The 16,154-nt window shown below is 44.6% G+C and overlaps 1 protein-coding gene across 2 annotated transcripts in view; it reads left to right on the top strand.

Annotated features, from left to right (window-relative positions):
• phc2b (polyhomeotic homolog 2b (Drosophila)) overlaps positions 1–14,920 on the top strand; it is a 35,283-nt gene extending 20,363 nt beyond the window's left edge. Inside the window, exons 8-16 of one of the 2 annotated variants that reach the window (XM_086200006.1) lie at positions 4,746–5,047; positions 5,817–6,057; positions 8,766–8,977; positions 9,706–9,835; positions 10,094–10,199; positions 10,278–10,366; positions 11,021–11,135; positions 12,264–12,588; positions 12,686–12,847. In XM_086200006.1, coding sequence (XP_086056132.1) covers positions 4,746–5,047; positions 5,817–6,057; positions 8,766–8,977; positions 9,706–9,835; positions 10,094–10,199; positions 10,278–10,366; positions 11,021–11,135; positions 12,264–12,588; positions 12,686–12,700 — 1,535 coding nt within the window. In that variant the 3' untranslated portion in view covers positions 12,701–12,847. Of the gene's footprint in view, positions 1–4,745; positions 5,048–5,816; positions 6,058–8,765; positions 8,978–9,705; positions 9,836–10,093; positions 10,200–10,277; positions 10,367–11,020; positions 11,136–12,263; positions 12,589–12,685 lie in introns of both variants that reach the window. The other variant, XM_086200005.1, reaches the window with a different exon arrangement.
• The last annotated feature ends 1,234 nt before the right edge of the window (positions 14,921–16,154 follow it).

Raw genomic sequence — 16,154 nt, 5'->3', positions numbered from 1 at the left:
ACAACTCACCCAGTCACTTTCATAATCTGCATGAATGTCCTTGCAAGTTGGCACCTTGTGCAACAGCATTTGCCAACATTTTATGAATATAAGTGAATATTAAAGCATTTTGAGTGGTCGCTGGACTAGAAAAGTACTGTGTATGCAGTTTTACCATCGTTGGTGTGCAGTATACTTGCAGCTAAAATACTGAGGTTGCAGTTCGGTTTTGGGGGCTTGCCTTGTTGTCGCTGCTGGAAAAGTTGAGTTTCAAGTCCCTCAGTCCCTGGATTCATACAGCAATTATATATACTGAGCAGAAATGTCCTCTTGATAAAGTACCGGCACACTTTATTGTTAAAATGCCTTCATGTGAGGAAAGATGGTATGCTGCTCTGTTGTCTTAGGTCAGAATGTGTTTCACAAATGTAAACCGCAGCAGCAGCAGCAGCCTGTGAGAATGTGGAAACTCAGGGATTTTCCACGGCTTGGTGCTACGACCTCATTAGGAGCGTCAACTGTCCTCATCCTCGGGACATTGTGCAACAAGAGCAGAGCTGGAAGTCTACGCACACAACTAGGACATGTGGGCCGCCATCACATACTGAAGATTTTATGATTGCATGTGCATATATGTGTGTGGGTGTGGGGGCCTGGCTGTTCCGGACCTTAATCCCAAGACCTTGAGGGGGAATGGCATTTAAATGAATTCCCCTGTCTTTGGCTTCCTCCAAGAGCTCACTCTGTTCCTCATTACATCTTGAGAAAACTGTTAGGATTCATGGAAGGGGTTGGTTGTATCCGGTGTGCACTAATTTCGAAATCCCCCTCCTTCTGTCAGAGGGGAGCATGGGGTCTCTAGCCAGGGTGCAACAATTCAGGAAAAGAATTATTCTGGATGCTTTTGTTGTTTTCAATCTTTTTTTTTTTTTAAAGTTTGTGGCCACATTTACAACCGCACCAACATCAGTCCTGACAGATGTCAGGTGAATTAGTTTGGTGTGTCAGTGCTCGGGTAGGTTTTTATTTGTTCTCGTATGACTTACATTGAGCGATTGAAGGTTTAAAATACCACACTTTTTTATTGTCAAACAGCTTTAAATGATTTCTGTCACTTGACTGAGCCATTTCAGGGTTTGTGCTAGCTTTTACAGTGCTTTTGGTTTTACTGCCTGGTCTTCATGGGATGCTAGTTTACTCAGTTGTTGAAACAGATTTGTTTGATAGGTTAGCTGAGGTGTTTGGATTTTCCTTTGCACTTTTTATGACAAGAGGGACCAACTCAATTTTTTCGGCAATCAAAACGAAAATTCAACACATATTTGAGGTCTGTCAGTAAGATGTAGAGATGTTCTTTTTCTTTGTTCAAACATGAGAATGTGTCCTTCCACCTGAAGTCAGCCTAGACCATACATGGTTGCTCCCCGCGGGGCTAGTGCCCACCCCACCCCCCTCATATCCCCCCATACCCCTCCAACCCCCAATCCCCCCTTTTTCCATTTTTGTAGACTGCAATCAAAACAGAGGAACTTGTGTCTTGAGGGGTGGTAGCATTTATTCACCTTTTAAATAGCCTAAACTCCTTACACACACAGGTTTGCACATGCCGCCCTGTCATCTCTGACTCTCTAGGCTACTGTAAACATCTTGACTAACAGCCGTGTGTTTTTGTTTCTGCTGTATGACGCACAGGTGGAGGTGGACACTAGGAATACCTGAATTGTGATCAAACTTTTCATTTCGATGGTCAAAACTGAACACTCACGTTGATTGATCCAGCTGGAGACACTATCTAAAGCCAGCTGTGACCTGACACACTTTGAGCTGTCCACTGGTGATCACATCACAAGACGCACGCTCGTGCCAGGACACAACAGGGCTACGTCTGGGAAAAAGCCAGTAATCATCTTGGACCCATTTGTCCATGTATTTCCTAGGTCAAGACTAAATTTTCATGACGAGCTGTAGTTGTTCTCCTCATCATTAATAATGTGGTCACTCCATTCATTCTGTTCAAATGTTTTATTTATGAGCATGTTCTTTTGTGTATTGATGCAGGAAATGCGTCAAAGGATTGTTTCATCTTTAATTTAAATACAAAATGGCTGCGAACAGATGGATGTTATTATCAAGGTATCTGTAAAGTACTTTTCAGTAACCGCCTTGTTGGCTTGTATCTTAGAACAAGCATATCCTGCCATTCAAGGCTATCTGATTATGAACATGGAAAATATTACCTGAAGGCCTTTCATGTACAGATAATCACAGCTCAGCTAATCAGCTATTCTTCAGAAAGGGGGGAGATCCACTTTGTCTCATAATATTAAAAACAACCCCTTTTTCTTCATCCAATCCTGCAGCATTAAAGGAACTAATGACATGCAAACCCTGCTGGATGGATAGAAACATCTATTTTTTCCACAGAAGGGTACAGTCTGCGGTTAGTGCCTCGCAGGGAAACTTTGAAACCAGATGGAGCCTATCCCACACAAAACATTGTGAAAGGAACAGGGGGGAGGGTAAGGGGGATGGCAGGCGAGGACTGATGTGCTTGGCAGTTTCCCATGCGTGGCTTTATTTTGGGATTTAATAACATTATCAAACACACCTCCAGGCTCACACGGCTCACATAGCAGGAGCTACTGTATAGTGCCTGAGTGCAGGGCTAACTCATGTCATGTGTGGGCTTTAAGAATGACTCGGTTAGATCTTATTGTTTCCTGGTAGAGCCGTTAAAGATCAAGGAGGCAGAAGAGGGGCTGTAGCCTACTGACTCACCGTCATCTTTATAAGGAGTGTCATGGACAGTTGGCTCTGCATGCTTGTTCCTGTGGCATTTCTGTAATATTAGACTAGCCTCAGGCTTCTTCCACCGAGCACACTCATACACGCTCAGACAATACAAGATTGATGTTCTCTGTGGGGTACGGGGCAAGTTATAGGCGCAGGATGACTTTTTACCCAAAACAGCTCTGACAGGTGGTGACAGGCTATTTTGAAACAGCGCTTGAGTGGTTAGTCATAAGCCCAGACAGCGGGCCTCACGGCAACTTTCAACAAGTTCTTGGTATCACATCATCCTCTCGACAAGTGGCACACAGGTGAAGGAAACGCTGAAAAACAAGCTCTTTGTGCAGAAGTCTACATTTGTCACTGTTCATGAGCTTCTGATGAACTGAGTGAGGAAGGTTTAGACTGCGCGCCAAGATATTTCTAAAATGGATTTGTATAGAAGTGAATTTCTGACTGCGACATGCAGTTTCATTATTGAATAGAGACTATAGGCGTGGTGATAAATCCATTAACCTTCTATCACATCCCAGAACCAGCCCTGGATTAATTCCTGTGAGTATTTCCTCTTTCATTTACCATTCAAATCCTCATGAGATATGAATTGAAGCTCAAAGTGTTTTTATCACGTACCTCTTCTGATGACCGTCAGCTTGATGTCAGGACGTAGCCCATCTATGAGCAAAAAGTTGGTATTTTAGGTCACTTTCTGGGGAACTATTGAAAAATGTTGAAGACTAATCCCACACTGTGACCTACAGTTATTCATCCAATGAAATACTGTCTGATATTTTAACGTCCCTCCCCTCTGACCTGCCAGCGACCATTTTTGTGCCAACTCCCGTGAGCTTATCTCCTCTGCCTCTAACCCTTGATCATGAGGAACCCAAATGGCTTAAGTTAATATTCATAAAGCCTTAAACAGTGAATACTACATCTACACTGCGCTACCTACTGCCTATCATGCAGTTTCTGTGTAAAATCAGCTGAGTGTCTACCATTCCAGGTCAAGAAGGAGCTGATGTTTGGAGCAGGACAACCAAGCAGCTAACAAATCCCTATTCTATGGTTGCAGAATCATCCAAGAAGATCAGAACACATGCAGGATAATGTCAACAGCCATGCTGTTAAATTGACTTTATATTTATTTAAAAACTGTCTTTCTACAACTTTGAAGATTGTTGTGGCTGCTGTAGCCACAGAGCTGCTCTTTCAGATTGAGTCTCCTCATCACTCGCACTGTATTTTAATGGGGCCAAATTCGCAATGTAGTCGGTCTCATTTGCATATTTCTGTCATCACTGGAGTGAGTATGAAAGTACTTGTGTGGTGGCCCGTTACTGAAGTGCTCAGGGGCAGCGTTCCCTCCTAAGCCGCTTTGCTGCTGCGGTGAAATCATTTTACAACAGCAGACATGTCTCGCTAAATCAACATCCATTCAGATTGAAAACAGCCTGTGTGTCTTTGGCCATTTTGACATCATAGTGAAAGTTAAAAACAACTGACCTTGCAGGCCATTATTCACGAGAGGAATAAAAGTGAAAAGTAACATCAAAGTTTGCGCACCACTGCTGTTACTGCTGGAAGTGCTGATAAGTGCAGTATAAACCACAAGTGTTTATGCGAGTGACCGCACATGGAGTCTGTATATTTACTCATCTGAGCAACACGCTGCCCTGGCTGCTCAGTCAGACTCAACAATGCATGTATGCATTTAATGCTATTAATGTAAATCTTCTTTGCAGTAAAAACAATCCTCCATGTCCAGCTTTTTTCATGTTTTCTCTTTCATTCGCCCTCACCCACAATCTTAAATTCTTAAGGTCACATTACTAGAAACGAGCAGTCACACTGGTGTGCTGCCAAGCATAACTTGAAGGCTCTAATTTATGGGAATTGACTTGCAAGTAGTCATTGGCCGGGGACTACATGATCATAATTTTTAAAAATGTATGCTGGTTTTGTTCTCATTGCAGCATACACCCAGATTCAGCCCCACTCCCTGGTTCAGCAGCACAAGCAGCCACAGTTTGTGGTCCATCAGAGCCAAAGTTCCCCGAGGACCCCGGGTCAGCTGCTGCAGGCCACATCTATTCAGCCGTCACAGCACCCTGTGCCGGTGTTGCCAAAACCTGCTCCAAATCTAACCTCAACCCCAAGCCAGCAGGCCACCATCTTCCACTCCACCATCAGCCCCCACGCGCTCCACTCTTCCCTCAATCACGCCAAAGCTCAGCCCGTCCAGCTCACTGCCATCAACCTACAAATACAGCCAACGGTGAGTACACTGATAAATTTCTGAAAACAAAAGAGCGTTGGAATTACCATGGCTCTGGATTGGCTAAATCTAACTTTAGCCGCACAACAATCATGTAAAAACTTCTCCAAAGCAGTCCAATCTCGAAAATTTTTCTTTTCTCAATCTTTTAGGGCTTCCACAAACATATTTTGATGGTTATTCAGTCTGCAGGTTATTTTCTCGGTTTAAAAACTAATGCTACTACAAATTCATCTTCTCTCAGAAAGCGCAACCAGCCATTGTTTAAAAGATCAACTCGTCCATACATTTACACAGATTGTTGTAAGAATAAAAGGAGGATATGCAACTCCAGAAGTAACACAATCTATTTTCTATCGTTGGTTTTCCCAGAATTGCCCAACATGTGTGGTTCCATTTTTTTTTTTCCTCTGTTTGGTTCTAATGGGACGTGGCTTTCTGTCCTACTTCACATGCAGATGTTTTTTGTTGTTTTGGGTTTTTTTTAACTCGGTTACTAGCAAAACAAAAACTGATGTTCTAGTGACACCCACGTTATCCACTTTGATTCCAAGACATACATGTAAAAACCCAGGAATCCTCTTGAGTTTGGGATTCCTGATGTCATTTTTTCCCACTGGTGTGATATTTTCCAAGCTCCGTGGTTTTACATTTTTGAGTCATTGGCATGACATGGAATAACGATTCCCAATGTGTGTTCTCCTTTACTGTTTCACATGTCTTTTCTCACATCTTACCCTGTACCTTTTGTTCCCTTTTGACGACCTAGGCCTCGCGACTGGTTCAGGACAATAAGGATAAACCAACATCGCTGGTGGTGAGAGAGACCTGTTCATCTTCGTCCACGCCGCAGCAGCAGCCGCAGCCGCAGCAGCAGCAGCAGCAGCAGCAGCCGCAGCAGCAGCCGCAGCCACAGCAGCAGCAGCAACCTGTACCTTCGCCATCGCAACCCAGCAAACCTGTTGAGCAGCCGAAGGTCGACCCCCCCACACCAGCTGTTCAGACTCAAGGTATTGGCTCTAAACTGCTGGATTACTCTTTATGAAGCACTCAAACATTTTGGTAAGTTCTTGATCGATTAGTGACCGTCACGAGGAGGCTGGTTCATCACATCATCCTGTCCAATTGATCTGGTTCGAAAGCTCAACTGAACTCTGTTGCAGCCTAAGCAAGCAAACTCTGGTGCACACCACAACGGGAGGTGTCAGTTCGTTTCCTAATGAGTCCTTGTGTGGTTCCTTTGAGGTGTGAAAGGAAAGTGAACCAATGCAAGAAGTGTAACAGAAAAAGCCCACAATTTCAGTGGCTCACCCTCGAGTGTGTGGCGCTACGAGGACACCTGTGATCATGTGTTCATAGTATCACGGGTATTCCCTCACTGTGAGACGGGAAAGGGCAGCGGTGTTATTTATTTTTATCCTGATGAGTACCTAAAATGGTGAGGACACGTTATGTTACAGTTAAACTGTTTTATGAGATACCAGATTCTTTTTATAATGAGAACATTGGAAAGGAAACCGGTGTTGCACACACAACGCCGTCAAAGACGTGCCAGGGGAATTTCGGTGGCCTCTATTCTGACCCCATGACGTTTGTTGATGAAGTTAGGGGTGCTTAATAATAGTGGTGGTGTGAAAAAGCAAACCTAACCAAGTGGAAATTTGTTGCAATGTCCACTTGACCTGCAAAGAAACCATGTCAAACCTCGCTGGAGCGCAGGGATATCAGACTGAATGTGTCCATTTTCAGTCAAGGAAATGCTGGTTTGGGCCGGACCAGAGAACCAGCACAATAAACAGATTTGTTGCTGAGTAGCTGAAAGTTCATAGTTGCTGAGTAATGAGAGCACTGCGTTGCAGTGAACCCCCCCCCCCCCCCCCCCATGACACTGCAAAGAAACCTGGAACCTGGGAACACTGTTCCATGAGCACAGACTGTGCTTGGAAAGCTTGATCAGAACATCAGAGTGTCAGTGATTGCGGCGCGATGCCTCTGACATGAACAGCAGCTCAGTTCAGTCCCATGACTGCTGACCATCGCTGCTCCGCGCGTGGAGTGAGGAGTCGCCTCAGCCTGGTGGGAAACCTCACATGTAAACATCTAAATGATTTTAAAAACGGCACATTTAGTCAAGCACGTCCCTACTGATGTATTATTATCAGTCTTCAAGTCTTCCAGGGATATTAACATTGGTGAAGTATACAGTGTGTTTAAATCTTGAGCCTCTGGGAAAACTGCCTTCCTCTTTGGTAGATTAGTATTGGGGGAGGGGTTGGGGGGGCTTGTATGAGCTCCCTGGTAGTAAAGTAGTGGCTACAGCCCTGCTAAAAACATCATCTTGTGTCAGTTTTATTTCAGGCTTGGGGGGCTGTGTTGTAGCGATAAAAAATGTGTTGTTGGTGGGAAGTGTGGAGCAGGATGTAGTCTGCTGCCAGCCGGGAATGAAACATGTTGACGTGTGGAAGCCTGCAGGCTAAAGTCAGGGCTGCTAACCACTCAGCAACGGAGGCGGAACCTGCTGGAAGCTTTGCGGGGCTGACTGTCGCTTTAAACAACGGTTCAGTCCCGGACGGCAGCTCGCCGTTTCTGCTGGAGCTTTAATAGAACAAAAACAGAAGTGCGCACGTTTGCGGAGTGGAAAGAGCGGACGTTTGCGCGGTAAGAAAAAAAAAAACTCCCCTGATTCAACTCGGGTTGGTTTTTTAAGACGAAGGAGCGTGGCGTCTCCATGTTTACTTTCGCTTAGTGAGTCGTAGTGAGGAAGCCGAGGACGTCCGAGTGTGCGGGGGGATTGTTGACCGACGGTCTTCATGTGAGTCTCCTCATGTTGCTCTGTTATTGTTGGACGCCTCACGGCGGCGGAGGGCAGATGTCTGGACCCGGAGCTGCCTCTCTGAATGACGGCTTCATTAAACATACATGTGTGCTGCAATGGAGAGAAACTTGTTAGCACGCTAATAACACTTAGCTCAAGCTTCCAGTCAGAAAGTTAGAATTGTAAAAAGCTGCATGTCTCTCTCTCTCTCTCCCCTTTTCTCCATTTCATTTTGTTTTCTACATCAGTTGATGTTTCGATTACTAGTTTTGTCTTTGAGATTTCTGAAAATGTTCACATAGTTGCAATTTTTTCATTTTACCATCATTAATCTCAAAGAAACTTATGTAAAGGTTGCGTTTTACATACTGAAACCATTCGGAATGGTACGACGAAATATGAATGATTTGATTAAATAGTTGCAGATGAACTACATGTCCTCTTGACCAATCAGTCGGTGTACTACCTCTACAACCAGCCAGGAGATACCTAAATATAGTAATTCTACTGTTACATTTTAAGTAGTTGAGCAGGAAAACCACAAAGCTGAGAAACTGCAATAAGATTTAATTTTCAGTTTATAGTCTTTGTTTGAAATGAACATTTATGAATGAATCTGGTGGTTTTCTTGATCAGCATGTTTATTGTTTATTATTATACTATACTGAATACTCTCATATTGATTGTGGTAATGATTCCATGATGAGTTGGTATAGTGAAAGCTACAGTGCAGCTGCTGTCACCCTGTTAGGAAAGGTTGCATTGTCTGAGTAATTTGAGGATCATTATGTATTGATTGAATAGTTTTGGCTTTATTTGAGTCCAGCTGAGTGAGTGAGAAGTCAGCCCTTACTCATGACATTCTCTTGTAAACTAATGGGATGGTGCTCATTTCCTGGTCAGGAGGGGGATCAGCCAAGAGGCTGACTACTGCACCCGGGACTCCGCCCCCAGTCATGACCTCAGGAAATGAGAGTGAGGCGCCCACTGTGACGGGCAGCACGCCTCAGAACGGAGAGAACAAGCCGCCCCAGGCCATCGTCAAGCCCCAGGTCCTCACACATGTCATTGAAGGCTTTGTCATCCAGGAGGGAGCCGAACCGTTCCCAGTGTGTGTAAGTAACCCAGCGTCACTAACAGCCAGACATGACAAACAAGCCAGAGCGTCCACATTCTCCAGTGTGCATGCCTGCAGGGAGCTGTCAGCAAACAAACACACAATCTCGGCTCCTGGCTGGAGCGGCCGCTCACAGCTTCTGTTTGATTCAGTCATTAGTTATCGAGAGGTTGGACTGCGTAGCCGTGAAAGAACACAGCTGGAGTGTGAGGGTGACATGAAAGTGCCTCTATCGCTAGACCTCCTCCCTTAATCTCTCATTTGAGGTATTTCATTATATACATTAGGTTCGCCCTCCTCCAGTATTACAGTACCACTGCAGTAACTTTTAAAGGTGCATCATAATTACAGAAGCTCTTAAGAATTTGTGCTCACTGCCTCCTACTGGACATGTGCTGTAAGTGATTGGTGGTTGGTTGGTTTAAAAAGCACAATGACAACAGAAGCATTCTTTACATCATCATGGGGTTCATTTAGGGCTTTTTAAATTCTGCATTTAGGGATTTGCCCAATAAATATTAATCGTAAGGTGAATATTAAGATTCCCACTTTTCTTTCCATCTTTTAATTTGTACTAACACAGAAAAGCAGGAAGCAGCAGTGACCTTCTTGATTGTGATATCCCTCCTGCTAGCTGGTAAAGTGGGTCCCTGCCAGCTGATATGACGAATGAATCCTGATGAATGTGTGAGTTTATTTTGGTAATCTCTCTCTACGGGGCATCAGGTGGAGCGTCTGCCCATTCTTATCGACAGCCCAAAGAAGCTGGACCACCAGCTCTCCTCAGACCCCGACAAAACCCCAGTCAGCAATGCAGCAAACTCGGACTCGGACCCTGAGGACATGAACCTGCCGGGTGAGACATCAGAGTTTGGTTATGTCAATTTTACTATTAGTTTGAATGTTCACACTTTAAAGAAAAAAAAATCCTTATTCATAGCCATGTCTTAAAAAAGCAGTTGTATCTCCTGTCTCTTCAAGAGCTCCTAACATCCTGACACCTGCCGAGGGGCAGATAAAAGTATAAGAGTTAGAAGATATTACACTTCAGAAGGAAACCTTGTTAGATATTTATTGCATGGATCTGATATTTCCTTGTCTTGTCCTCCCACAGAAAAAGAGCAAGAACCTAAGCTGACGTGTGAGTACTGCGGCTGGGTGGATTTTGCCTACACCTTCAAGGGCTCTAAAAGATTCTGCTCCATGGTTTGTGCAAAGAGGCAAGTCTCTTTTGTGTTTTTTGTTTTTCTTCAAAGATCCTCCCCACGTATGTTTTTATGGTCACGCGTGTGTTGCAGGGCTGTCGTGGAGAGCAGACACCGTTTTCATGGACCTTGTTTCAATACCACACAGCATGTACTCGCCTTTTTTGCCAGCTTATGTGCTTGTAAGGGTAACCGCACCACGATGACATGACAATGACTTGACGTCCCACCCCCATCTATCACACCATGTACACATTGCTTTGTAACCATATAACGATGGGATTTCATGGTGCATTCAAGTGCATCTTGTAAACTCTGATATCTGTACTGTAACGGCCAGAAGGTTGTATAATTCTAGGAAGAGATCTCATCAAATTGCACATCTGCAACCCCTCCTACTCTACATGTACTCTTTTGTGTGGGTTACTGAATTTTAGAAGTAAGCCGCCTTTTTTATTTTGCACACAGCAATAGTCCCCCTGCTGGTGTAGTTTTTTGTTTTTTGTTTTTTTTTCATTGAAAGGACTAAATTATCAAGTGTACTAAATATGTAGTTTATATTTGTGTAAATGCAAATTGAAACCAAGCTTGTCAAAAGAAATACTGGGGTATTGGTCTAAAGGTGACAGAGATGAATATTTCTTAGGATGAATGTGAGAACGTCCTGCAGGTTTGGAGCTCTCCACATGTCTTGGTTCTTCTCAGTGAAGCCCAGACATCCAAGAAAAGTTTTGTTGTTGCAGAAAGAGACATTTCATGTCTCATGACAAAAAAAAAAAAAAAAAAAAAAGCAAACCAGTTCTTAAATGATGATATGAGTGGGTCTTTCTGACCAGGTACAACGTGGGCTGCACCAAGCGGATCGGTCTGTTCCGGCCAGAGAAGACTAAACCAACCAGCCGCTGGGGTAGAAGAAGTCAGGGCCGCTCGAATATCGAAGCCAAGAAACAGGTACGCGCGCGCACACACACACACACACACACACAAGCTCCTTCGCTGTGGTCAACACTCCGATTCTGCTGCCGCTGCACATTTTCTACCCTCCACATTTCACGCCTCGTGCTTCTTAATGAACTTGTGCGTCATTTGTGGGACTGCTGGATTATCTCCCTCTGTCTTTGAGGGGTCGTTAAGTGCTCAATGATCTTTCTCAACATTTATTGGTGGCCGTCTAAGGTTTTTGTGCTTCCTGCGCAACTCATTTAGACATCACAAGCAGCTGCTGTTCTTTACCACTCATCCAAGAGTTTGATAGTGTGTTTCTGGAACAGTGGTTTAAGAGGTTCCTCCATTTACAGTTAGAAAGACAAGTTATTTCAATTCAATTCTTGATTTAAACTCAAGCGACCATTGAGGTTGGCCCATTTAGGTTGCCCCCCAGTTGGAAAACAATTTAAAGAACCGATGTGAGAGAACACAGATTTTTGTCTGATCAAACAAAGAATACTCTGAACAATACAATTCAGATGAGATATTCAAAGTTTCAAAAAATATATTTTTTGACCAGCTCAATGATGCATGAGGGCGTTCACACACATTCAGCACGTCTCACAGAAATGACACTAAATATCTGTGACAAGTCGCTCCCTCGCTTCATGGTCCGATGCATCTGATCAAATTTATTTCGAAAGCCCAAAGTCAAGCTGGAATTCTTCTGAAGTATCAGACAAAAAGAGGGACGACATCACAATATGTAATACTGGGAAACGTCTCGGTTTTTATTTTTGTTTTTTTATTTAGCTTTAGAGTAAGCTTTTCAGGTTTTATAGCCAATGTGTGCTGATTTATGTCCTGGGAATCTGCCTGGAGCGTCTGGGGGTGGGGGGGTTTGTCTCAGGCAAGCATGTTGTATTATCCCGAGGGTTAAGCACCTGACAAATGTCAGATGTATTGAAATTGATCCCACATCCATATCAACTCTTCGCTGGTACATAACAGTCATTTGAAGGATAAATCTTAGTTATCACCCCTTCAGGCGTTGCCGAGACAACCATAATGTCCCAGCACTGTTTATCCATTCAGCCATTCATTTCTTATATGTCGAAGTTTGACGTCACACCAAACAATTTTCCTTCTCAGAAGCTGTCTCCGCCACCACAGCAGACTCAGAGGGGGTCTGTGTCCTCTCCCCATCCTTCGCAGCCCAGTCAGGAGGAGTCCAGTCCATGTTCAGACATGTCCAGCTACGAAGAGCCACCCTCCCCCCTGTCAGCAGCTAGCTCTGGACCCCTGGCACCTGCCCCGCCCCCAGCTCAGGTCCCCGTCCACCGCCAGCCAAGCAGGGCCTCGGACCAGGAGGGCTGCACTGGCAGAGATGCGCCTGCTCTCTGTCAGTCCTTCTTACCCAGCGACCCCACCAAGTGGAATGTGGAGGAGGTGTACGAGTTCATCTGTTCGCTGCCAGGTCAGTAAGCACCGGCGCTCTGACTGAAGTCATTATCACGTCTGTTGTTCTTATTTGATCAACTAAGCGCAGTGCGTCCTCTCCTCTGTTCATGCAGGCTGTCAGGAGATAGCAGACGAGTTCCGCTCTCAGGAGATCGATGGACAGGCTTTGCTCCTGTTAAAGGAGGACCACCTCATGAGCACCATGAACATTAAACTGGGACCTGCACTCAAGATCTTTGCACGCATCAACATGCTCAAAGACTCGTAGCAGAGAAGGGCGTGTGTGCTGTACACACTTGCATTGATCTAAGTACACGTGTTTGTTTATGCGTGAGTGTGACAGAAGAGTGTAGAAGTTTAGCACAAGGCATCGTAGCACTTGCCTGCACTATGACCTCGCTAACTCCCCCTACTGGAAGAGTGGCGTTATATCCTGTCTCACTCTTGACACACCTGCGGGGCCTCAAGAACCATGTGACCAGTCAGACTCTCTGGCAGCTGAGGTTGGTTTCATGTGAGTGGCACAAACCATGCAGGCAGCGGACTGAACCATACAGCTGGTACCTGTGCCATATTCTGACATGTGGATGCTGATTGTGTTGTGAATTGATGTGGAAGTGACGAGTGATGCACCTGGAACTGTTGACTCTTCTCAGAAGAGCCTCCCAGCCTCGCACCCTCCCGGAGCCAAGCACACGCCTCACTAAGAGCTGTTAGACAGTCGTGCATGACAGTTTCAACCACAGTTACCCCAAGATCACTACAGTCCCAAGTTAGGTCACCTAAAGGTCAATCATGGTTTCCGTGTTCACTCGTCCATTGGGGAGTGTCTCAGTTGTTCTAATACAAATGTTGTCATCCGTCTGTGACTGTGAGTCCCGTCCCTTCACTGTCCAAAAATTTGTGACTGCGTGTTGAAGCAAAAAAAGGGCACCGATGCTCCACGGCACCATCGTATGTACTCCGTGTGCAGCTCCTGGTGATTCGCCAACACGAAGATGACGCGGGTCCTCGCACGTCATCTCTTGCACCGGTGTCCTGTATCCCCCGTCCAACATGTCAGCTTATTCTTTGCTCCTCTCTTCTTGTTCCGAGCTTTCTTTGGAATGTGCATGCTGCGCCAGCGTCTGGCTGGTTACAGCAGTTGACAAACACAACTCTAGTACACAAACAAACACTACCGCTAGCAACACTAATGTAACGTAGATGAGGTTGCACATGGAAGCGCAGCTGTAATAGGAAGGTAACAGCAAGCGTGTGATGCGCAGTGTGGCTCGTACGTAGCAGTAGCAGCTACCCCTGGTCTGACAGTTCGAGCGTGTGAGTTCACCACCCAGGCTCTCCGGTGTGCTGCACAATTCCTTTATTGGTAGATGAGGGTAGAAAGAAAACAGCAGTTTCAAAAGTACTGATGTAACGACGAACAGCGGTGGCCCGCGATCAGACATGTTATCCAGGGAAAACCTCTCGATACAGACTTGCCAACAATACCAGATGTAAATGGGGTTTACAGAGAAATAAGCTGAGGAGGTTCAAAGGAAGAGCAGTGAAGAAATTTGGACGGTGAACACGAACGATGCCACAGTAGAATTGTCCTGAGGTTGGGTCAAAACGCAACTGTCATCAAGGCATTAAGTTTAAAAAAACAAAACAAAAACGAGTGAGTTCTGAAATTTAAAAAAATTTGTTTTTTATTACAACTGTTGTTTTTTTGTACAGTTTAGTTGTCTTGTGAATGAAAGAGGAAACAACCAGGAACAGAAAAACGCATCGTTGCTATTCTCATTAATGTTCAGGTGACGCTGCTTTGCCTTTTTGAATCGAAGCTTGGAAGCAAAAAACAAACCCATTGACAACTATTTCCCTTTCACTGACTCACCGGTGTTGTGCAGATTACAACTCAGAAATGATTTTTTTTCTTCAGTTATGTTTTCAGAGGACACAAGTCATCCCTGCTCATGGCACTTATTTTATTTTGGCCCGCTTTCAAGTTAAAGACTCCACCTATAAAGATGCATCTTCAGTAACGTGTGTGCAGTAAGATTATATGTAAATAGCAACTCAAGTGAGGAACGACTGAAACCAAGCGGAAAACTGTCCCTTTTTTTAAGTTATCCTTGTTATTTTAAAAACAAATGAAATGTTTAATATTTTGAAATATGCAAATGTATAAATATGGAATGGGAGTTGTTTTCTATTTGTTTTTCTAATGAAAGTATGCCATCTATTTGTGTTTCGTGACCGTGGTGGAAGGTTAACTTTTTTAGATGATGCTTTGTCAAATGCTTGTATTTATCAGAACAGTTTGTTACACAGCTTTTTGCAATTATAAATAATTTGCAATACAATTCTGCCTCGGGATGTTTTTCCTCCAACCTTGAACAGACTCCAGTTTCGTGAAGCATCTTTAATCTTGACGTGCTCCTCTTTAACTCTAAAGACGAGGGTTTTCTTTGAGGTCTTTGAAGTGTTTTCTACTTTGGTTCTCTTCGTGCTCGCTGCTCACCTCCAGTGAGTTCAACCCTCAGCCAGACGCGACTCTTTGACGACGGGTTCACAATGATGGAGGCAAAAAAAAAACAAATGTTGAATATTTTTGTTGCCATGTCAGTTTCTTCAAAAGTCTCATCTTGGAACAGAAACTCTGTATACACTGTATACCAACATTATTTAACATTTATAAAGAGGAAAACATGAAAACTTTGAAATCTTTTCCTCTCAGAATACAAAGTAAACCTCTACTGATGTGGCAACATTACAGCTGATGCAAGTTGGCATAAAAACCAATGAGCGCATCGATGATTGCCCCCTTAGCGCAGCAGCTGCAGGATGGAGAGGAAGCTGCGGTTGTAAAATGAAAGTCAGACGTTAATGAAACTTTATTGTGAGGAAATATGAACCCACAAGCGCAAACTCATGGAGTGACTTTGACCACCAAAAGTGTTTGGGGTCGTCATCCAGTCCTTGCTGTCCTTCCAGTGGATGATTGTACTGTTCTGTAAGTTGTTCGTCTAAGGTGACGGTGACCTTTGACCACCAAAGTCATTCTGTTGATGTTTGGGGGGAAAAAAATGTCCTCAAGACCCTCCAGAGATATCACATGGACGAGAATTGGACAGATGGACGTCCCCAAAACACGCCGTCTCCATGGAGGAAGGACGTAGATCGAGGCTGATCTGTCAGAAAAGGAAACATTCCTCCACACACAGACTGAGGTCCTGGACCCCTGGACGCTCTGCACCAGCAGCTCCACACACTGATCCTGTGGTTAATGAAGGTTTTCTCCCTGCAGGGGATTGTGGGTAAATTCCATCAGTGGCTTGCAGGAGGACAGTCACACCAGGTCAGAGGAGAATGTGGTGATGTCTGTGCTGGCTGTCATGGGGAACAGGTATTGCATGAGGAGGAAACAGATGAGGGTGACAGGAGACAACTAGCTTGTCAGAACAGATCCAGCTAACCTCATTCTTTCTGTTCAGGAGACGCCTCGTCATGATTAGAGGATAAATGTGGACCAGCAGCTTGTGCACAAACATGTAACGGGGACTCACCTATGAGTGGCGCATGCGGTTTTAACAGTGC

Source organism: Aulostomus chinensis, chromosome 3 (assembly GCF_037954235.1).
Source record: "Aulostomus chinensis isolate RoL2024-O1b breed Wild chromosome 3, RoL_Achi_v1.0, whole genome shotgun sequence".
Classification (NCBI taxonomy): Eukaryota; Metazoa; Chordata; class Actinopteri; order Syngnathiformes; family Aulostomidae; genus Aulostomus; species Aulostomus chinensis.
Note: the sequence above shows the minus strand (reverse complement) of the source record. Positions and strands in the feature narration are given on the sequence as shown.